This window comes from Calonectris borealis, chromosome Z (assembly GCF_964195595.1).
Source record: "Calonectris borealis chromosome Z, bCalBor7.hap1.2, whole genome shotgun sequence".
In the NCBI taxonomy this organism is placed as follows: Eukaryota; Metazoa; Chordata; class Aves; order Procellariiformes; family Procellariidae; genus Calonectris; species Calonectris borealis.
The window spans coordinates 13,379,876-13,403,921 of NC_134352.1; the positions used below are offsets into that span (position 1 = coordinate 13,379,876).

Sequence of the window (24,046 nt, forward strand, 5' to 3'; positions counted from 1 at the left end):
GTAGCGAGTTTTATTTTCTAATTTTGACTGAAGGGGGTCAAGGAGGTCTTGCATCAAGAGTTCACCTAGGAGACCTTAATAGCATTTATTCTGCAGACTGAGGGAACAATGAACAGCTGCTCAAAGATAATCTCTTACCCTTTTGCAGCAGACATTCGACTGAAGCTTTGTTTACCTGAAGAGGTGTAAATGCTAAAAGATTCTTATACGAACAGTATAGAGACTAACTTAAGTTTTTAATTGCTTTAGAAATTGCATAACAATAATAAATTCGTAATTCAGAGTTGGGAGGTTTGTGTTTTGGTTTTTTTATAGATGCCTCCTAGTACATCAAGACCCGCTTCTCGTAGTGGTTCTTTGACTACTGGAGGAGTCTTATCATCTCAGATTAAAGTTGCAGACCGTCCAGTGACTCAACAGGGATTAAGTGGAATGAAAACTGCAATGAAAGGTATTTTTTACTGAAAATAGCTATCAAAGTGTCTGCAAACATTTTAAAGAAATATTTAGGTTTTTAAAGGAAAACTTTTCATTGCTGTATAAATTGCAGAGTGAATAGCTATGATTAATAGGAGTAGGAGAAAGGATTTTCCTCTTATTTTCTTTGCTCTTGTCAGTCAGAGAAGACAAAGGCTTTTCTGTGCCTGAGATGTATTTAAAGATCATTCAGAAGAATAGAATAGGATAAACTGTGTCTTCTTCCATCACGGCAGAACGATTAAAATACTTTGTTATATAGTAACTATTCATATAGCTGAAAAAGTAATGTTTATCTTCAGAACAGTCTAAAATGAATTTCTGCTTTCATTTGTTTTAATGAGGTAAAATCTATTTAAGAACACTGAGAAGATGACAGTTCTCTGCCTGCAAATTCTGCAGATTGTTTTCATAATTTACAGTTCATCAAAATTAGTTTCCTACAAAATTTGTTTTCTAACAAAATGTCTTCTTATTCCCCTTTGTCAGGTCCTCAGAGACAGATAATGGATAAAACATATTACCTTGGACTGCTGAGGTATGTCTTAACAACACATTCAAGCTGCAGAAGATTTAATGCTCTGTTCCCTTTCTGACATGAAGTTTGTTGTGTTTAACAATAGCGTGGGATAAGTGGTGTTCACTTACAATGGAATCTGTCCTGTTACAAGAGTTAAGGTTTTGCGTATAGTTTGTAGGAGGGAAGGAATTTTATGCTTATGTCCAAATACAAGTAGATTACTTTGACATTTTGTTATTAGGCCTGCTAAGTTAAATGCACTCCCACAGCATTAGTAAATGGAGGGTCAGTGATTTTGAGCTTCCACCTGTAATGCTTGATAGGTCTGATAGCTCCATTTGTAAGAAGTAGCACCACAAACGAAGCACTTTTTACATTTCAGGTGGTTTACTTGGATTACACATTGCGCTAACACTGACAAAGGCAAGGCCTTGCGGAAACTGTATTGCATACACTACTTTGTCAGTTGATCATATTGTAGTATTGAATAATCAGTCCTAAAAGATGTAATTTTAAATATGGATGATATCCACATTCTGTGAAATGATACTATGATTTCTTTTCCCGTCCATTTGAGAATAATTCACACCTGTTTCACCATCAGGGACAAAAAGCTAATTAAAGCATTTAATTTCATATCCAGGTTTTCTAACGACTACTTATGATTTTATCTGATAGAACCACTTTGCTTTTTTCCTTACTTATCCAGCTCTTCGTTGAAATACTGATTTGAAACATGGTGCAGTGTGAGAAAGATACTGATTGCACATCTCTTGTAGTAAAATATAGTTTCTGTTCTATCTGTGTTTTAGTTGTACATTCAAATGTTAATGATTCTTTTTTGTTTATTTTTTACAGAAGCAAAACAAATGAACTCACAACAGAAATTAACAAGCTGCAGGAAGAAGTAGAAATGCACAAGCAAGAGAAATCTGTCTATTTGTCATATGAAAAAAGGTGAGATGTATTGCAGCTAATGCAGTGTTAACTTTCTCAGTCACAAGACTATCCTCGGGTATTGTGCAAGCTTCAAGGAACCATTAAATAATTCTTTTTTTCATTATTTTATTTTCACATATACAGATCTTCCCATATTAAGTTTGGCTTTTTGTTTTGTATTTAGGGCAGAGGCTTTAGCTGGTGAAATCAAAGAATTTCAAGGTCAGCTAGCAGACTACAACATGGTATGCTGCCATCAGCTTTTGATACTGAATGTTCTCCCTTCTCTCATTTACTTTGTAGTGCTTTTGCTTTACTTCAGCATCTTTTTTTTGACATTTCTCTGTAAAAATATACTGATTAGTACTGGCTTTTATTCAGTTATTGGAAAGGAAAAAGATGGAAACTAAGGAAAATATAAAAGAAAAAAAAAGAAAGTGTACTATACATTAGTAGAAGCAGTTGCATACGGATTTAAGAAATCACTGCTGCATAATATTTGTGTGTTTTGTACAGCTACATATAATGATGATTACTTCTGAAAACTGCATGTAATCTATCAGGATTCCCAAATCATGTTTTTTCCATTTGCAATAACAGAACATTGCTGCGTTTTCATCAGCGCTTTGTGAGTTGCTACCTATTTGTCTGATTTTTTTGTGTGTAATTAAAAAAAAGGAGAGTAATAACAGGTTGGAATTCTGTCTCATTTCAGGTTGTGGATATACTTAACACCAATATGGATATGGCAGAAGTGATTCGAGATTACAACATGGTAAGAATTAGGATATTTGCTATGTTTGAACAGAGAAATGGTGTGTGTTACATTCTTGGTGCTTTGAACGTATGACATATATAAAAAATCATAGCACTAATTACCTTACCGGTAACTTACCCGGTTTTTCCAGTTAAATTAACCGTAATATTGGCAACGTGTTTGTAGTGAAAGAATTGTCTGAAGTGTTGCATTAACAACCCCATGGTAGTTTTCTGTGTTTTAGATTTGAGAAGGCTGTCATCCCAACCCAAATTATAAGTGTTAAAATATATTCTTTATTTGACTTGGAAGCACAGAACACTAGTCTTATGAAAAGCAAATTCACTAGGCTGCACTGCTTTGTAAAGCTGCCTGGTCTTCTGAAAATTTAGTTCTGTTTTGTGTTCTGCCTTTAAATGACTCCAGTGTAATATATATTAAATAGGTCTCTGACATGGCCAACCCCAAAATCAATGAGCTTTGTTCTTCCTTTATTTTCTTTCTTTATTTTCTAACACATTTAGTGTTCCTCTAAGCATTAAGGCATGAGTGGCGTTAAGGAGGTTCCATTTTTTATAATCACTTTGTCCATAAGCAAAAGAAACTAATTTTAGAAAAGGTTATTTTGGTAGCTTGAAAAACCACCTGGGTATTTCTTGGTCAAAATATTTTTTTTCCCCCTGCATTTGATTGAAAAATAAAGTCAGAATGTCTGTGTCATAAAAAGAAGAATGCTTTGCAAGTGTTAGATTTTCATTTTGTTTGTAGGCTTAAACAGTATTTTACTCCCACAGTAATAGTAAGTGAATTGATTTGTTACAAACTTGATTGTATTTCTTTTTCAAACATAGAGATGCCTTCTTACTTCCTTTGGTTTCCGTGGAAGACTGCAATTTCAGAAGGTCTTTCTTCAGTATCAACTGCGAAAAACTTCTGGAGCAGGCGGCCTCTGCTGCTCCTTCCTCTACTGCATTCTGAGCAACTTCTTGCTCATTTAAAGAAAACTTTGAATTTGTGTATAAAGTCTGTATCTTTATTATTACATATGATATAAAAATACCTTTTTCTTTTTTAAGTTAAAGGTTCAGAATGACCGAGATGCTCAGAGCGTGGATAAAATTTTCACAGAAAGACAAGCGTAAGTACATGAAGTGTATGCTTCTCCAAAGCTGTTAAAATCATAACTGAACTTGGCAAAATTGAGGTGCCATCTAATTCAGAAGTTCCTTAACAGGGCGATGCATGCCACAAATGATATCTGAGCAATTTCAAGGTGATACATCAGTGCCAGGCTGCAGCTGGAGTTCCCGGCATTAAACTCTTCTGAGTAACTGCTGTGGAGATACTTACCATGTCATCCAGGAGGAGTTAGGTGGCAGTGGAGACTCCTGTCTTTTGGCAACCTGTTGTCAAGTTCCTGAGTTTTGGAGGTTGTGTTGTGGAGTAGCAGAGTGGGGAAAGCAAGCAGAAGTGGGAATAGAACTGCAATTCCTGTCCGATAAGGTAAGGGTGTGTGGAGGGGAAGATGAGGACAGTGAGATGCTTGCAGTAAGAATTTGTAAGCCTTGAGAATGGCTTGTGTAGTGATAGGCTGAGAGGGTGAGTTTCTGACGTTTAGTTTAGGATGTGCAGGAGAAAGAGATGATCCTGCGTGTTGCCAGTAAGAACAATCTCAACGATGAGATTTCATATATAAATAAGCACTTTTAAAAAACAATTCACCATTTAATAATAAGTCACTTTTCAACAATACTGCTGTTTTCAACAGCTTGCAGATGTGTCTATTCTACCCCTGAATGCATTTTTAAGTGTTAAGAAAATATGAAGAGGAAAAACTTGGTTCAGTAGCAAACTAAGGCATAAAAGCATTAGATATGCAGTAATGATAATTTGTCATTGTACTTTATGTAGACACATTTAAGGGAATGGAGCAGTTGGTGTTTCTTGCTCTGCTAATTCAGGAAAAAAAAAAAAATGCTGTGTTCTCTGATTGTGTTAGTTTTGCCTAACAGACTACTGAGCTGTGACACCATTGATTTGGATTCGGTCCCCAGTCTGGCTGTGATCTGCTTCAACATTTTAAAGAATTTATTTTTCCTTTCTGGACTTTTTCACATATAAAGCATTAGTGATTATACCAGTTTCACAAGCTACTTTGTAAAGACTTGTTCATGTTAAGCAATATACAGTAAGTTCCCTGCCCCTGCCATAAATAACAAAATAGGTTTTTGTGAAAGGTGGATTATGAGTATTTTTTGCATGTTTTGAAATATTTTTTGTGACACTAATCCATGCACATCACCACATTTTTTAGCTTCATGATCCATGCAGCAATACTTTGTTATGGATTTGATGAGATGAAGGGAGATGGATTGCTTAGCTTCATTTTGTATTGTACCTAAGTAGCATAACATGGAAGTATAAGTATACTACAGTTTTGAAAAGTCAGTTCATCATCCATTGTTTAAGACATTAACTCTCCTCAGTTACATGAGAATCTATGTATTTATCCTCAATAAATCCGTCTTCCCCAGGCACAAATGCCTGAATTTTCTCAAATATTACTATGGGATCTTCATAATTTGTACCCGATACTGTAGGAGAAGAACTCATGTCAGCTGAGAACTCCCGTTCAAACATCTCTGAGTCATTTTCTTCCAGACGACGGTGTCTGTAGCTGATCAAATAGTGATACCATGTCGGGCATTTTATAGCAGTAAAAATCAGGAGCGTAGTGCTTAGGACAAACCCTAAGACACCTGCTAGGAAGGTCCAACTTTTGCCAAGAAGTGGTAACTCTTTAGAACAGACAGGAAAAAAAGAAGAGTCATCTTCATGAGGATACAGCAAGAACTCTAGTATGCATTTTTTCATAGCTGGATTGAGAACACACAAAATAAACAATGATAGGGGAATTACTGAGTATCTCCAAAGCTTTAGTAGAATGTTATTGCTATGTTATTAGGGAGTCAGAAACATCACTAAGACCAAAAATGCATGTACATCTCATATTTCCCAGCAATATAAATCCGCCATGCGTATTTATCAAAATTAAATAATAGTTTCAAAGTCAGATAAAGTTCTGGGGACATACGAAAGATAGAATCAATTCCAAAATTGGGCTTTTGAAAAAAAAATCAATAATTGACTTCAAATTCTATTTCCCAGGCTTGAATTTCTGTATGGTGATGATGTCTGCACCCTAAAAGATTACATCTTTTGTTTGGCATATCCTTTCAATTGTATTTCTTTTATAATAAAAATTTCAATAGACTGTAGTTGCCAGTAGTCTTTATTTAGAAGCTGGTTTTGTGTGCTGGCCACTGTCCTAAAATAGGTTATAGCTGCTACAGCAAAAGAAGCCTGTGGCAGTAGTGGCATACAATTTTTGTATGTATCTGGAGATTGGTATTTCTTCTGCTTTAGCCAGAAGCAAGAAGTAAAGCATTTCAGTATGGAAGAGTGGAGAATAACATTAATTTGCATTAATGTTATTAATGCAATTAATAAAAAACCCCATGACTTTACCAAAAGAAAAGCTAGAGTATTACAGAGTTATGGTGGAATTAACAACAAAAGGTGAAGAAAAGTAAGGAGAGTATCGCTGAAATTTTCAAAGAATGTGGGATGGGCACATCCATGTCCTTTACACTGAACACAGTCAAGGACAGGAGTAAAATTAATAGGCTCACTCTTTCACGTTTTAAGAAGACAGCTACATCTACAAAGCAGTTAATTTGGAAGAAGTAATTGAATTTTTTAAAGATGCTTCCCTAGTTCTGTTATCCAGAGATCTGGGCAATTATCTGAATTTCAAGCCTGAATTTCGTCATCAGCTTGTAGTATCATTTGAGAATTCAGGTGTGGTTTGTCGTTTTTGAACACTTACTCAGTAGATCTTAACATTCACCATAATGTGTATACGGTCTACCAAAACCTGGAAATACACTTTTTCCATAGCCTTGGCTTTTATGGAAGCATTACAGTGTGCTAGGAATACAAAACAGTATGAAATCATGGAACAGCAAATCAAACAGCTTTTAAGCAGTAAAGCGAAACATCAGTATATTACCTGCATGTGTTCCATTGCTTCCAGTGATGTTGTTTGGAGTCGGAGGTGTTAGTGAGGCACTACTTTTAAGCTTAATGGCAACAGTGAAAGTTACAGTGTTTTCTAAAGAAGCTTTTTCAATTTTGCAGTCAGCTTGTTGGATAGCCGCCATCCTGATGGACAATTTTTCCGTGCTGTTTGGGAATGTACATGTAGTGCTGTTTTCATTTTCTGTGAATGTGAGCCGTGGAAAAGCTATGAGATATTGCTAATTAATTGGCACTAAAAAATTTTCATGCATAACTAATGTATTACTGCAAAATACAGATAAGTTGATGGTGGATATTATCCAGCTCAGGAAAAAACAAGATAAGGCTGTTTGATATAAACAAGAATGAAATGCTGCTCTTACCAAAACTTACCCATTGTCACATTGGAGGCAGTTAGCCATTTCTGTAAATCAAGGAGGTCACAGGAGCAGGTCCATGGGTTTCCAGCTAAAATGGTTTTAATCAATTTAAAAGATGATTTGATATGAAAAGATTTCAGAAAGTTATACTGTAGATTTAAAACTGTCAGACTTTTTAGAGAAGTAAATACATCTGAATCTAGTTGAGTAATTGCGTTATAGGACAGATTCAACACTGAGAGTTGATTTAATCCTGCAAATGCTGCTTTATGAACTGTGCTAATATGATTGTTGCTGATATCCAGAATCACGAGTTTTGTCAGATTGCAGAAGCTGTTATTATACAGTACAGTAATCATGTTTTCATTCAGATAAAGTTCAGTGAGGTTAATAAAACTTTGAAGAATGTCTTTGTCACTATCTTTTAAAGTGATTTTATTATTTTTGAGGCTTAATTTAGTAACATTTTGGAAAAGGTTAATGGGGATATTAGAGAGGTTCTTTCCAGACTCCTCACACGTGACCTGTTGAAAAAAAGAAAATAACAATTAAATACTGTAGGGAAGTCCAGTGATGAAGGTGTCTCAGTGATGACTATTAAGGGCGTGAAAAATCTTTTGTGATTTTTAATGACAGCACTTTAAAGGAAAAGTTCTACTGCTCTTCATGCAATTTTATTTATGTTTTTCTTGATATACTTGTGGTCTGGTGATACAGGGGAATGAATCCTCCTAGTGTATAGAGACCTGAAGTTCCAGATCAACTTAGTGCTTAAATGCTGTTTGAGATGCAGGGCTCTGTATGTGATGATTATCCAAAACGTTACCAGTTTGGCATGCTATTTTGGAATTAGTAGAGCTGTCTGTTTTAAAATTCTGTGGGAAGGTTGGCTGGATAGAAGAAGGATTCCTTTCCCACATAATCTGGAAAGAAGGTGTCATAGAGGAAGTGGATTCAAAACTGAAAATTAATTCAGAGATGCTTTTTCGAATGTATTTTTTTTGTTTTAAAAACAGCTATGTTTACTCTTTAAAACATCTTTGGAGCAGACCTTCAACAAAACATTTAGTGTATATTTTTATTATAAATATAGCACTTAAATTCATTTTGGTCTTCTGGGTTGAAGTTTAGCATAGCTGCAGTCTTTTCAGGTTTGAGAGTGTTTACTCTCAATATGTTGAAACGTTTTTGTTTTCTGAAAAGAGTAGATTTCTTTATATGTCTATTTATGCATTACTGCAGATGATGTTTAGTGTCAAGATACTTGAACTGGCTTTAAAGGAGATTCTAAGTACTGAAAACAGAGTGGTTGCGATATCCCTCTTCCTAAATAAGTAGTCTATGGTCAGCTTGTTACTGCTGTGACCGAATTGAGTCTAGCTAGCTTATTTAAAAACAAATGTAGGTGGAGTGCCTTTTCTACACTGTATATATCCATTGTGTGGTTTTTTTGTTCTTCGTGTTTGTCCCAAAGTGAACAAGCAGTAGATACAGCACTGGACCTGTAAGCAGTGAGTTAGAGCAAATAGTACGGTACCAACTTGACTGTTAAACAAGACTTCTTCCTTCCCCTCATTCCCCAATAAATACAAAATCCATTAAATTAACCTCTGGGAAAAAAAAAAACTTTAAAATTTCTTACATACATTTGGACCTGACTTGGGCAAGCGCTACCTCAGTAAATCTCTCGAGCAGTAGTTGGCCTTATTCAAGTAACTGTTGTTTTTTAGGTCTATTCCAAAAAGATAAAGGAGGCACTGTATTTGCGAGAGATTTGACTGAAATATAAAACCATCTCAAATATGTTTTGGTGTTATTCACCCATTTACAATGACTGCCAGCAGCTAGTTATCCATTGTGCAGAAAACCACATCTTCTTATTTGTCTCTATATGCTTCTTTCTTCAGGAATTTTATGTTTACAAGGTAGTTTTTAAAATGCCTTTAGCTTCTAGTGTATCTTTCAAAAATAAGGGTAATTTACATACATATAAAACTTACAGTTTGAGAAGTAACGTTGCAGTCAGCAGTGACTGGATTCAAAAACAGTGTGCCAGCCCACATCACAAGCCAAGAGAGTTTCATGTTTAGAGCCTAGCAAAAAAACAATACTTTTGTACACCAAGACCAGCATACCAGTGTCTTCTGTAGAGTAGTTTAACAAATTAATAGATACAGTCATTTCAATGATAATTTAATAAATTTTGTTCTACATAGGTACTACAAAATGTAAAATTAAGAGGAAAAACATAGGTTGTCAAAATTAATGCATTCAGCTTTCACTTAATTGACTCAAACCTAAAATCCAGTGAGCAGACTGTATCAGCAAATAGAAAAGGGATTGATCAGACAAGTTAATAGGCAACAGTTTCATAAATGGATAAAACAAATAGGCAGGGATGTACTCATTAATATCCCTGTTAAAGCAATTGTGGATACTGGAAGACTATGATAGGAGTAAGCTGTAGAAAGTATTCAGGCTTGTATGCTCTCCCTAAATAATTTCTCTTGTTGCCACTGACAGAGGCAGAATACTGTACTAGATGGATTGTTGGTTTATCCAGTCAGATTTTTCGTATGTTCTTATGCAAGTTATTAAGCAATTTTTGTGAATTTTTAATTAGTAGATTGATCTTCTAATCTTTTTATTATCCATAATATAACATATATCATCTGACATAAACTTGGACCTCTGTATTATGAAAGTGTAGTTGTTGTTCTGATCTTTGGAATGAAGTAAACATGGTTCAATCTCTTGTGCTGGAGTTTTTGTACAGATTTGAACCTTATTTTTTGAGAGTCAGGAAAGCTTTTCTGACAAATGGTATTCACTTAATGACATTAACTGACATTAACTTCTCTCAGAGAAAGTGTCACTTATCCACCCCCTTTGAATCAGGTGTTATTTGCAAGATCTACTGATTTTGAACAGGAATGTTAGACCATCTCTGTCAGATGTTAAATCAGTCCCTGTTTATGCCAGACTTGAATTAAAATGTTATGTAAAAGGTAGATTACCCCTTCATCTTTACACTTTTTCTTAAGCATCTGAAGAGAAAAGATCGTGAGCTAAGTGAACCTCAGTATCTCCTTCCCCGATTTCTGTCTTCCAGATTAAAAAAGGCCCAAAAGATAAGGTGTAAGATACTTGTTTAAAGTGCCTATTGTATCTTGAGCTGTAGAGAGTATTCGCTGAATTTAGCAGAGAAGAGTGGGGGAAATTACATAAGGAAGCTCAATTGCACAAACAATGCTAAGCATAGGCAGGCAGTCGGATTTGAAAAAACTCCACCAATCCTTAAAAAGAGTGCCAGGAAGCCTTTTCTGATCAGTATGGAGTAGATGAAGTGACAGACCAAATTGGTCAAGTCTAATTGATTGCTTCTATACATTTGTGTGTTTGAAGACTGACCTCATTCACCTAACTGAGTCAGCCTGGAAACTTACTAACTCCCTGCAAAGAAGAAAATGATAAATGCCACTTATACTGCTCTGATCCATCGTGCATTTCTACTGCTGTTGGAAATTTACATTAAATACAAAAAGAGTTAATAAACCTTTTTGTTAGACATTATCAGTGGCAGGGACAAGGGATACTAGCAGCAGCAGCCACTGTAGTATTATGTTCTGTATTAGGTATTGTTCTTGGCGGTGATGGAGCCAGTTTTATATTGCATGGAAAACATGCAGTTTGAGAACTCCTGATGTAGACTATGTTAACAGTTGGATCTCATGGCATACTTGGACCTTAAAGATACCACTTCCAAGATGTTCAGAAACAGAGCAGGCCTTAACCAGGCAATCTAGAAACAAGAATTAATAGTATTATTGTAGTTTGCAGATTTCAGGAAAAATACTGTCTTTAATAGAGTGGGGAAAATATATTAAAATATTATTTTAAAAATTAGTCTGTAAGTTAATCAATAACAAGTTGAAAATGAAAGTTAATTTTAAAGTTTTTCAGAACTTCAAGAAAAAATTTAACACGTCTGAATGAAGGGCATGCCATTAACTGGAAAAATCCTTTTCCTGTGTAAAAATTCACTCTACATGTGTCTAAGTCAAAAACATAGTTCCTATTTTTTACTTTAGTTTCTGCTGAAAAGGTAGGGGTTTTCTTACAAATTCGATTTCCTGCATTGTGTGTGTGGGAACCTGTATAATCAGTAGAAGAACAGGAAAGCATCTGTAATTTTAATTGCAGTTTAGCTTTTTACTAGAACCAGTCTTTAAGAATTGCTGTTTAAAGTAATTGCTTTGGAAAGAAACAGAGCCTGGCAATACATTGGTAATACCTTGACATTTCCTTGTAAGTAGAAGCGCTTTCTTAAAGTTTTCCTCAGTGAACTTTTAAAGATTTTATTGTTTAATAGTAATGTAATTCCTATTGTTTTTCTTGCATTTGTAAAGAAAAAGGCAGATTTGGGGTGGTAATGGGGTTTATATAATCAGGTAGTCTGCTTTTCAGAGAAGAAACGGACTGTTCCCTGGCTTTTTACTGAAGTACAATTTACTTAACAGCTTAGCGTGTCCAAGGTTCGTAGTAATTCCTGAACCTTTAAGGTATCTCAAGATGTATTTGTTTCCAGTCTGGCAACAAAGTTACACTAATAAATCTTTGCCTACATTTTGAAAAAGATGTGCCAAGTGTCTTACCTTTCTATAGCTTCTTAGAGGCAGCATATGTACACATGTGTAGGTTTTTCAGTGCACTGACAAGAAATAATATGGTGCAACAGCACTTTGTTTTTGTTCAACCTTTGTACCTGATGAATAAGCAGGCAGTGTAAAAAATAATAAACCTAGAAAATCCTTAGCAAAAGATTGACTAGGTTGAGCAACTTCTTATAATCATCTTGGGTTTAATTGGATCTGCAGCCAATAGAGAAGTCTCATAGTAGTGTGCTCAAATGTCAAGTTCCAGATCACATAGGAAGCACTGAGTTAAAATGCCAGCAGGAATTTACAAGCAAGTTGGGTTATAATCAATTAAAGAAATGCTGGAGACAGAAAAAAACTTGTATTTTTTATGTGATCAGTCATCAAATGAAGAAAATTTCAAGATATTTGCATACTAAACTAAAGATCTCTAGCAGTTAGTTAAATCTGTGTTAAATTCTTGTGTTTTGGAAACATCGGCATCAGAGGAGCTGCAGGGTGTGATATATAAAACTCATTATTTACAAAGAATTACAAGCACTTAAGGACGTCTGTTACATGGGCTATATTTCAGGAAGAAATTCTAAAAACAGATGATACTTGCTCTGATTTGAGAGTATGTCTATATGCATGCATGTCTGTATGTTGAAAAAGGGATTATATCGATACACAAACACTATGTGCAATAAATTTTTTCTTGCATTGGTGCTCATTCTCTAAGCCTCATTCTGGCCAATGCACAGCATCAAACTACAAAACAGTTCAGTCTCCTCTCCTTCATTCCTCTCGAATATGTGGCTGTAGAAACCATTTTATTTCACTATGCCTCTTTGATGTTATTGCCACTTTGATTTTTTGCTTAGTATCTCAGAACATTCTGCAGCTTTTCCAAGCCTCATCCCTGATTCAGCTTCATCAGTAATCTTCAAATTACTTGTGGTAGTGAATTGTCTTCCTGTGATAGCCATTGCTGATATTTTTATTGCCTCTCAGAAAATCACTGATTTTTAACCTTCTGTCAAAAGGTTTCTACCACAGAAGATGCGTCACAGCTAAGTCAGACATTTATAGTCTCAAGGGCATACTGCATCACCTTGAAGTATTTAGACAGGAGTCCATATCACAAAAAGAGACTTGCCTCAGGTAAAGAGGCTGTTCTGGAACGTGTCCACACACACTTTACATCGGTGGGGCTGGAAAAGTAGACTTTCTTTCCTTACTCTGTCATGCGTACTTGCAGTCTCGGGCATAGATGAGAAAAATCCAGTAGAGCTTGGAGACATAACTGCCCTCAACAGTGGCAGCTGCTTACACGTGGTGTTTTGGAACACGGGAGAAATGCAGCAGGCAGTATTCTTCTCTCCCTCCCTAAATGCCCCAGTGATCTCCAGGAACAGGCACCCTGTTTGTACTTCAGACAAGCTCCCTGTGATCAGTACTGACAGTGTCTCAAGAATGAATGAATTACATCTAGTGTGGAGATTTATTCTGGAAATCAGCAACCTTAACATTTTCTTGAATTCTTCATTGCAATTTCTCTGTTTTCATTCTGTTGTCTCTTCAGTTGGGCTTGATTTGAGAGAAACTGTCACTGCTGAGACCTTGCAACAGCTTTCATAGGCCCCGATGGAGGGATGGGGAGCTTCCAATAAAGTAGTAACATGAAAGCACCCTGCCAGTTCCCAGTTCCATGTCTTCCAGAGGGTCTTGAATGAAACTACTCTCATAGCTTAAGAACACGCTTCACTTAAAAAATTACTCCTTTCCACTACCAAGCATAACATAATTATCCATTCATAAGCTGGTGTATTTACAGTGAGGGCTTCATTCCTTGGACTGGGTCTGAACAAACCATTTTTACTCTCAGGAGGGTGTTCCATTTAATGTCATGTTACAACCATCTGGTATTTCTTGGGCAGACAAATTTGCTACAGAAAGTGGGAGATCATCACTTTGATTTGTTTCTTCATCGTCAGGTCCCAAAGCATCTTCGCAGCATGGGTTGCTAACCTGACAGAATTTCTACTTAGCATCCTCATTTTCCTAGAAATTATAGATCTTTCTTGAAGCCAGCTGGAAGACTGGTTACTCTTTTGAATCTCTTTTGAGAATTCCTTGGAAGTGGTGAAAACTATGAGGACAGGCTGAGGGAGCTGGAATTGTTTAATCACTAGAAGAAAAGGCTTAGTGGGTATCTTATCGAAGTAAATCCCTGATGGGTAGGAGTAATGAAAATGGAGCTGGTCTCTTCTCAGTGATTCCCAAGGGCAGGACAAGAGACAATGGCCACAAATTGGAGAACAGGAAAATCCATTTAAATGTAAGAAAAAGCTTTTTATTGTAAGAGTGGCCAAACATCGAAACATTGCCCAGACAGGTTGTGGGGTCTCCATCCTTCAAGGTACTCAAAACCTGCCTGAACAAGACATTGACAACCTGCTCTAGGTGACTGTGCTTTGAGTAGTGGGGTTGGACTAGATGACCTTCAGAAGTCCATTCCAACATCAGCTCTATTCTGCTTCTATGAAATTTTCATTGTTCCCTTACCCTGATTTTATCCTTGTGCAGTTAGACTATTTTGCATCATCTTTTAAGCCTTAGGGCATTCTTGGCTGCAATCATTGAACTGATAGTGTCAGTTATATAATTTAAAATTCCTGGCATCTTGCAACTCAGGAAGAATTAACGAAAAATAGAAGAAAAATAAATCCTGAAGGAAGTATCCAGCTGATTTTGTCATTCTTAATAGCAGAAGTCACTCTGGAAACAAACAAACAGTTCAAACAATCTTTCATGAACTGTGAAGGGAAGGAGGGTATACTCTTTAGGGTCTCAGGAGTTTTTGTTAATTTCCTTTACCTTTAGCTATATTCTCAAATAGACTCTTCAGCTTTCAGGAATTCCATAGAAATTACTAGACATTACGTGAGACAGTGTGAGAACAACTCTTTATGCCTTCCTTGAATCTGCTAATACATTTGCTTGTACCTTAATATAGCTGCAGTGATAGAGAAGTTTTTATGGTTGCAGCCCATTGATTTCCTAACGAGATTAAAGTCATGAATCAAGAATGTCAGGAATGGCTAATTTCTTAATTCTTGCATGGTTAAGAAGCTCCACACTGCCTACGACACTGAAGCCACTCTCCATTCTTAAGGAATCCAACAATTCATTGCTAAAAGAAAGTCATCTTATCATCGTTATCCAGTACTGTCAAGTCCTGGTATCTATATAATAGTTTTCTTTATGTGCATTCACAAATCACATACCAGCTTCTTTATTTCAGACTGCCTGTTCTTATTCTAGGATTTCACTGATTGAGAGCAACTGAGAGGGAGTAGTATACTTTTGCCAGTGTTGGGGGCTATGTAGGTAGACAGGGTGGGAGTGTTGGAGAGTACTATGTGGGTACTGTAAGGGCAAAGAATTCTGCATCTTCTGTATTCCGTGTGTGACTGTTTATGTAGCTAATCCAACTCCAAGAAGATTAGATACAAGTAGGTAACTCCTTTTTTTAGAGTCTGTGGAGTTTTTGTGTAAAAGGATCATTTCAGTGAGGCTGAAGGAACACCAGAGTTTGAAATGGGTGCTTAAAATAAACATCAACTAGTATAAGTTACAAAAACATTCTATTTTTACAGCACAGAAAAGTTAATTCAAGGTGTAGAAGAAGATATTGAACATGAAAAGGTTGTAGCAGATGACATAATAAAAGACATGTCGCAGGAAAATCAAGCTAAATATATGGAGATGAAGGCTGCAAATGAAAAACTCTCCCAGGTTGGTTCGTTTCATTGTACTTACCTAAAATGTTTCTCAATCTGTTTCCATTGGTTCCACATAGAATTTCAATATTAAAGAGCTTGAGAATGGAGTCATAAAAACAAAATAAAAACAATAAAAAAGCTTGCTGGTACCTTAATCAATTATAGAAGTGCCTGAAAAATAAATAGAGCAATTGACTAAAACCAAATACCTTGTCTTTTCGTATTTCTTATTTAAGAAGAAATAATGTTCATCATTTTCCTTTTAAATTTGGGGGCTGACATGCAGATTTTAAAAGCCACTGTGGTGCTTAGATGTTTCATCATGTGTAAAAAGCAACCAAAAGGGAAAAACAACCCCAACAATTTTTTTAGTTCACTTGAGCAGAAAGTTTTCTTCCTGTGTACAAAGCTGAATCTGACTGGGGTTTTTTGTTGTTCTTGTTGTACGTTGAATAATCAGAAAAATGAACTGGGCTTTGTAAAAATTTTGTGACTTCACTAATCCTAATGTTAACAAAAGCAATAAGATTTCTAGGTTCTCTGGGATCATCTAGCTTCAGGCATACAGCCTTAGAAAGTTTCTCTGTATGGTCTGTACAAAGAGATAGGCATCCTTTGAGGCCAGTGCTTCCCAGCCGTCTTAGGATGAGCTGAATCACTAGTCAGGGCCTACCTGTCTCTTTCTGGACTATGAAGAAACTGTGGTGGCTAGTTCAGATTTTAAAATCTGACTTTAAACTTCTGAAGTAGAAATGGTGATTTCCACACCCAGTACTGATTTTAAGAAAAATAGTGGAAAAAGGGCAAACAATTTTTTGGTTATAGCCCAACTGCTAAAAACAATGGTAAGACTTCATTGGAAAAGTTGGATGCTGAAAGTAAGTAGATACTATATCTGAGTTACTTAGAGAAGCTGGACATCGTTTTGTCTTTTAAATTTTTAAGAGCAGCAATGAGATATTTTACAGCATTTTGTAATACTAAGTTGCAGAACAAAAAAGTAATCTCATCAAGTGTAATTTTTATTTGAATTTTGCATTTTTTTCTTCTTTAGGAATTGGTTGTTCAACAGCAGGAATTGGACGCACTAAATGTAAAGGAGGAGGCTCTAAGAGCTGTATGTATGATAACAAGTGATCTCTGTACCAATCTTCGCTGAACTCTAGTGTAAAAAATAATACAGTAGAAAAATACCTATAATCTTTCTCCTTAAATTTTCAGATACTGTAGGGTCATGCCTTACAATAGGAAGGCAAAGCTGCCTTTTTGTTTTCTACCAATAATTTCTAATCAGTTGTGGGTAAAAATTGTTTTTGCTAGATGCCAAGTACAAATTTTGATAACAATAATGAGGTTTCCTAGCTTTAGTTACTCATGTGGTTTCAAATGTTTTGTGTGACATTTGATTTATTTGGAATTATTGTCTGAAATAAATGTGAAATTATTATTCACATCCTTCTTAAGGATTTGTGAGACCTGATTTTTCAATATATTTTTAACTTTCAGGATGTGTGAGGAGAATTTTCTCATATTGGGTCTCCCATGGATAAAAGGTTCTATGAGCTCAAACATACAGTCATGTATATATTCCGAAAGTATGATTTTCAAATACTACTGGACATTTTTCCAGTTCTTTTGAATACTGTGTAGTGTTTGTGATCCCCTAGAAATGATGAAGTAGTAAATCTACTCAGAAAATTGGCCTGAGGATGAACTCAGAAAGCAAGAAGTAGCTGACTGGAATATTCCATTCCAGAAAATGCAAAATTGAGAATATGGATTGTAAATTTTATTGTTTATACTATCTCTGTACTGTTTGTAACCAATAAGCTTCACTTTCAGTTATAGATGTGTTGCTTAAGTAAAACATAATTTCTGCAATGCTCTCTTGCCATCTGAAAATAACTAGTAGGTGTTTGCTTTTCCCAACAGGAAATAGCACACTCCCAGGTGAAGCAGGAGGCTGTGCAGCTGTATGAAAAGCTCCACGAGCTCGAGGAACGTCGAGATCAAATGATTGCTGAGGATAAGAACATGGAATCTCCACAGGAAGAAAGAGAGAGATTACTAAAGCAGGCAAGAACATAAAATGTTATCATGTAAAAGGTTCTTTGAGTCAGTATTTTAAGGGATGATAATATTTTAAAATAATTGGGTTTGAATCTTGCCTTTATTTGCTCTTTAAGCAGCACAAATCATCTGAAATTAAGAACAGTTAATGAATTGGCTGGATGGATGTTTCAGGTTCAGCCAAAGCAAAATTGGCCGTCAGCTTTTCAACTGATTGACTTGCTCCAATTCATCTGTCATGTTGGTATGGGAAAACTGATCCTGTTGAACAGTTCTATAACATAACTCCAGACAGTATCCTTGTGGGGTACTGAGCAGATGTACTAATCCACGAACAATTTAGTCCATTTACAAGGGTCTATGCTATGTTATGTAACTATCCATATATACTATATGGATTATTGGACGGAACGACACTGATGTGTGTCTGATTTTTAAATGTGTATTGAGAAAGCAGGAGAACATTTGGAAGACATAACACTTAAGTCGTATCACTTCTTCTCTTCAGTGAAGAGCCACTGTTGGACAATGTGACAGCATGTTTGTGATTTCAGATGCTGAGTTTCTATTCCTTATATACTAAATTAAGAAATCTTTTTTGATTTTTCCTTTTTTCATTTGTAGATTTTATTTCATATGTTAAAGTTGTTATACTTTTTTATAGGTTAAGGACGATAGTCAAGAAATAGCAAGCATGGAAAGACAGTGAGTAATGCCATTATACTGTTGCTACAAATTACATTTAGACCCTAAAGACAGATAGTTGAATTCCAACGCATATTTCTATGGACTTTTAGAACCACATTTTTGAGTCTCTGCTAGTGTTAACCTTCCACAGAGAATGGAATATATCCTTCTGGTTCAGCTAAACAACTTTTATAGTGATAGGACACTTAGATCTGCATAATAACATAATTCTTAACCTTATGAACATGCCTTAAGAATATAAATTGGTAATAGCACTGACATAAACTTCTTTAAGGCTGAAAAAGACATTCATCCGTAAGAGCTATTCATCTGGGACGTTTATGAAGTTGAGCCTACATTACGCTGCAGTCACATTTTGAAGAGTTAATGTTTGTTTTGTGTTCTTAAAACTTAAGAGTTACAAAGTTGCTTACAGAGAGTTCAGTTCTAAAGAGTAACGGCATTGGTTCTTGATTCTTGGGTATTGGACCTTTCTGAAGATTTGCCAGAAACTTTGGTAAATGTTACAATAAATAGTAATGTACTAGGGGGGAAGATAAAACAGTACAATATTTTTGTGATTTTGAGCCTTTTGATTTCTCTCTCTTTACAGAAAATTTGAGATAATTCCTGAAATCTCCTAGAAACAATTTTAAATTGTTCTAAACAGTATTCCAAACTGTAATAATTGGTTAGTTTTTAACGCACTGGCACCTTTGATTGGATAATAAGTTGATTAACAGGGTTTTTTGAAAGAAACAATAACAGAGACTTGTATTTGAGAATTTACATAGAAATGTTTTTAAGGTAATTTCCTTTCTCACTCCGATTGATTATGTAATACAGTGTTTTACTTGGCAACTTCTTAATGGATTTTAGTGAACACGTAGGTAATATTTAAGGAATACCCTTCCTTGTTGCAGTTTACCAAGTATGTTGTACTTCTGCAAAGCTGTACAGCAACCAGCAGAGGGACCAGTTGAGTAAGTTAAGACCTACCGATGACTCAACAAAAAATGTTTTTAATAAAAAGGAGAAGTACTTATATGTAATAGATATAGGGACTAAAGTGACAGGTGCTTTACATATACCTTTTATAATAACGCCAATCCTCCTGATATTCTTTTGGTTTTGATAAACTTTGGTATTTTGGTTTGGTATTTTTATTCTTGATTTTTCTCTCCATTTTTGTCAAACAAAATAGGTATTTTACAACACATTTTTAACTTGGGATTTCATTATCTATTTGTCAGGCTGACAGAAGTAAAAGAAAAAACAAACCATTTTAAAAAGGTAATTCAACGACTTGATATGGATCTGGAGAATCATCAAGGTAATATGTCTGGAGTTGTAGACTCCAGAGTCTATGCAGAGCTGCATCTGTTCATATTATAACACATATTGTAATGGACATTTGTTGTTTGAAACTTTTAGGCTTATGCAAATGTCCATTATTCACCATCAGAAGAAGGTTTTGTGTCTAAGGGTGCAGGCTTCTCTTTTCAAATGTGAGAAATGGGGAGTAGCCACTCTTAGCGGCGCATTCATCAAGTTCATATTGAGTAATAAAACTACCATATAAAATAATAGTACAGCTTTTGTGTACAGGTTTTGTGTCCCAATTTTATTTTTAGGGCTCGGTGAGGAATAGAAGTTTCTTTTACTGGCAGCATTGCAGAACCAGCTTAGCTTTACAAAAGCTTTTATTTATTTTACCTTTTACATGATCTGATACACTGTCAGTGAATGTGGAATTGAGAATGTTTAATAATAATATGTAAGCAGACAGAATTCAGTACTATTTTTATCTGTCTTTGAAACTTCTTGGGTTGATCTTTGCAACAAGAGTTTGGGAGCTGCCTAGAAATGGCATTAGCTTAGAAACTTACCTCCAGCGAACACCTGCTGTAGTACAATAGGCTAAGTTAGGTTGGGATTTGTCCTAGCACTGGAAGTTATGGTTCTGGAGGAAATAACTTAGTGTGAGCATAGGCCCTCAACAGCTGGGGAAGATTTTCCTTAAAATGGAAATTCATCCCACGGAAAACTTTCTTCTAATTATACGGAATCTATAGATAGGAGTTACATAAATATGTGCATACATTCTGGAAGACTTTATAACAAGTTATTTAAATTCTATAGGACTTATGAATTAATGTGTTTGTGTCCTTTTTACTTTATACCTATTCTCAGGCAATCAGTGTAATAAAATTCAGCTGTAAATTTCTTCAACAAATATTTCTAAAATTGACCCTAAGCAAATGTTTGATACATTTGTTTCTCATCTTTTGCATTACGAAATATTTCATATTTCTCCAGATACTTCATTATTTTTGTGCAAATAATTTATTAAGACTGTTTTATTAGCTTCCTTGTTTCCAGATAATATCATTGCCAACTTCACTATTCTGCTTTAATTTTTCTGTTTTGTTTGGCTTGCAACTTTTTTTTTTTAATCTTTGGAGAAATGCAGAAGGTAAGCAATGAGTTGCTTTTCACATTTTATGGTTAGATTTACACACAGAATCATTCATTGCTGGACTGTATGTCTTTCACTGTTTTAGAAAAAGACCTCTGTTGAATAAGAGGGTTTAAAGCATATGTTGGAGAAAGCACATGCGCTCTGTCAACGTATCAGGAACAGTCAGGATATTCAGAATAAAGTTACCTTGTGGTATAATATAGAGGGAGTTATACCTGTTGGTATAACATAGAGGGAATAACAAAGATATTCATAAGGAGTAGCTTTAAGACACAGCAATCTAAACTCCCAACTTTTCTAGTGAATGGAGAGAGAATCCCGGGGGGCCATTCATACTTCTGCTCTAAATCAGCATCTTGGGGTGTCCTTGAGATTCCTGTCTTCCCTCCCTTCCTGGTCAGCTTACTTATGGCTCAGTATTTAAACTGTTTATTACAAAGCATTCCCAAAACTTCAGCTTCTAGAGTTTTTTAGTTAAATTTAAGGTAAAATAGCCAGTAAAAAAAAAAATTACAATTAAGGATTTTTTAAATGTTTCAGGATTAATATTTCAGTGCTGGGAACATTTTTGAGCAGGAAAAACAAAATGAACAGATCATAAATAGAAATAATTATTTTTAGTTTTCACTTAAGAAAATCTAAGTAAGTAAAAAATTCACCCACTTATTATATGTTCCATATATTAGCAGTTGCCTTTAACTGATTAGTCAAAATCAACATTAACTCATATTGGAATAGACTTAACACTTCATAAATTGCATGAGAGGCTAAGTTATTGATGTAATAATGCCATATTTTAAAGAAAACTTCTCTGTAAAGACATTTTAAAGGTTGTGGTCTTTATTTCAAATATTTTTTTTCTTTAAATACTTGCCAGATCACGTACCTCATTGTTTTACAGCTCACTGTAACTAGAATTTTTAAGAGTAGAACAGACTGAGTTATTAAGTATTAGAGACTTGCCTTGCAAAATGAAAGAGAGAGTCCAGCAAGGAACAAAGCCACAGCTGCAAGGAAGCTGAAGCAGAATCACAGTCCCTTAGGATGTTCTTATTGTTTGTATATAGTAGATTAAAAAAAAAAGCACGGGGATGTACAAGTAAAAAGACCTGGAGAAATTTGCTTGCTCAATTATATCTGTATCTACTTCATTCTTTTTCTTTGTGTTCTTTAAAGTTACAAGATTATGCTGAAAATTTATCAATGACCAAGACTCAAACAATTAAAAATTTAGATGTTTGAAACTTAAAATTATTTTTAGGAGCTGAATTGTCTCATCTTCTTGAAACTTGTGACAAATATATCAAGTCTCCCATTTTACTAGTACATTTTAATTAATTAAGAGCTATTTATAGTCAGTAGTTGGATTTAAAGATAGAGTCAATTATGTATTTTATGTTATTCGTTACTCCTAATGCTACTATAAAGAATGTGTATGGAAATGTTCTCTTAAACTTAATTGTAGAAAGCTTTCTGTGCATTTTATTTTCCTATACCATTGCTCATACAGTTTTCCTGTTTATTTCCCTGAGATTGTCACCCTGTTGCTTACAAGCTGTGTATCCGTATGAAAGTCCATTCTAATACACGAAAGTGCCATTGAAATGGCCCATATGTTAAATAGAGCTGCAGAAAGTTTTAGTTAAGCATGGTGCCCAAATAAATATGCAAAAGCATTTGTTCCCTATTATTGAAATTCACCTGACTTCAGAAAAATCCTATGAACTTCCTCTGTTCAAACCAAGTATTTATCCCAGTCTTTTTTATCAAAAATTCCAACCTCTAAAAAGTTCTAAAAATTGCATTGAGGCTGATTTATTAAGCTAAATATATTTTTTTTTAATATAAAAGTGTGTATGACATAGTCAGTTGAAGTGACTACATTAAATGACATGGGATGAGTCCTGTAGTTTCTAGGCATATGGGCATGTAGAATTTTTATTTTTAAAACTGACATTTTGCCTACCTAAAGGAATCCAGGACTGAGACAATATAAAGTTAAATCAATATTACATCTCTTGCAGGAGAGGAAAATTGGAAATACAAGGAGCTGAAGAAGAGGGAAGAAAGCATGGACAGTAAGTTGTCTAATATACTTTAATTAGGCCAATTCCACTTAAATACAGGTTTTCTTGTATTGTTAACACTCAGTTAATTTAGAGCTGAAAAGAACTGATATCCTGATCTTTGCATAAAGTTTCTGTGATCTACCTCAGGACAAGATAATTGATATCACAATTGATATCACAAGGACAGTCAAAGATACTTGGAGCATCTTTCAAGGCTTTTCATTAAACATTAAAGGTCTTAGGAACACAGCTTTATGTTATGAAAGCAAGGCTGAAATTAATTTTAAAATTAATTTAAATAAAAGATATATAAAACCAGCTGTTCAGGTCTGATTAAAAGCTGAACTTCAAAATATACAAGCATAGACATCATGTAGTTCTTTAAAATTAAGGCTTCTCATATCTGTTTATTCAAGGTGAATGCTAATAAAGCCTTCTTCCGTATTAAAAGGTTCTAATGTTGTAGAGACCTCAGCAGCAACTAACAGAGGATGAAAACAGAACTGTTTTTTCAAATATATTGCTAGTATAATGTAGTAGGCAGCTTATAAAAAAAGTTGGTCTATTACTCAGCAAAAGGGGAAAACAATCAATAAATATGCCATGAAGGCCAAAGTATATAATACCTTTTTGTAACAGTGTTCTCTAAAAATGTTCAATATAACTTAGGGCTAGCATGATACTGAAAGAAATGTCTCTGACAATAAGGAAAGGTGGATAAGAGCATTCTTAGAGAGTTTCTGCATTTTCAAATTACCTGATTTCCTGAGAGGCGGAAGGGCAAAAGCTTGTTTGATCTTGATTTTCAGTACAAATACAGACCATGAAATTGGGACCTCATGATCCTTCTGACTTTTTGGGTTTTGTTTCTGTTTCTGCCCTTCATCAGAGGATATTGATGCAGTTGCAGAGCTGTTTGAGATTAACTGAGAGTTTCGGGGGAACATGCAGGAATCTTAAAGATGGAAAAGAGCAAATATGGTACCTGTCTTGAAGAAGAGCAGCCAGGGAAAGATACACCAGTCAGCCTAGTATCAATTTCCAGAAAGATTGTGAAAAAAATAAGGAAGCAAACAATTTGTAAACATTACAGAAACAGGAATATGAACAACACGAGTATTGATTTGTCAAGAACAAACAACTAATTTCCTTCTTTGACG

At 35.1% G+C, this 24,046-nt stretch overlaps 2 protein-coding genes across 2 annotated transcripts in view; one reads left to right on the forward strand and one right to left on the reverse strand.

Moving 5' to 3' along the window:
* IFT74 (intraflagellar transport 74) overlaps window positions 1-24,046 on the forward strand; it is a 40,833-nt gene that overhangs the window by 1,150 nt on the left and 15,637 nt on the right. Inside the window, exons 3-14 of the mRNA XM_075136538.1 lie at window positions 316-451; window positions 967-1,015; window positions 1,856-1,954; window positions 2,121-2,181; window positions 2,652-2,711; window positions 3,770-3,831; window positions 15,453-15,591; window positions 16,633-16,695; window positions 17,511-17,654; window positions 18,313-18,353; window positions 19,589-19,668; window positions 22,842-22,895. Coding sequence (XP_074992639.1) covers window positions 316-451; window positions 967-1,015; window positions 1,856-1,954; window positions 2,121-2,181; window positions 2,652-2,711; window positions 3,770-3,831; window positions 15,453-15,591; window positions 16,633-16,695; window positions 17,511-17,654; window positions 18,313-18,353; window positions 19,589-19,668; window positions 22,842-22,895 — 988 coding nt within the window. The remainder of the gene's footprint in view (window positions 1-315; window positions 452-966; window positions 1,016-1,855; window positions 1,955-2,120; window positions 2,182-2,651; window positions 2,712-3,769; window positions 3,832-15,452; window positions 15,592-16,632; window positions 16,696-17,510; window positions 17,655-18,312; window positions 18,354-19,588; window positions 19,669-22,841; window positions 22,896-24,046) is intronic.
* On the reverse strand, window positions 5,166-9,237 carry LRRC19 (leucine rich repeat containing 19). Its single transcript, XM_075138290.1, has 4 exons — window positions 9,154-9,237; window positions 7,167-7,677; window positions 6,766-6,975; window positions 5,166-5,491 (listed from the first exon to the last, which is right to left on the reverse strand). The coding sequence occupies exons 1-4, from the start codon at window positions 9,235-9,237 to the stop codon at window positions 5,166-5,168; spliced, it is 1,131 nt and encodes a 376-aa protein (XP_074994391.1).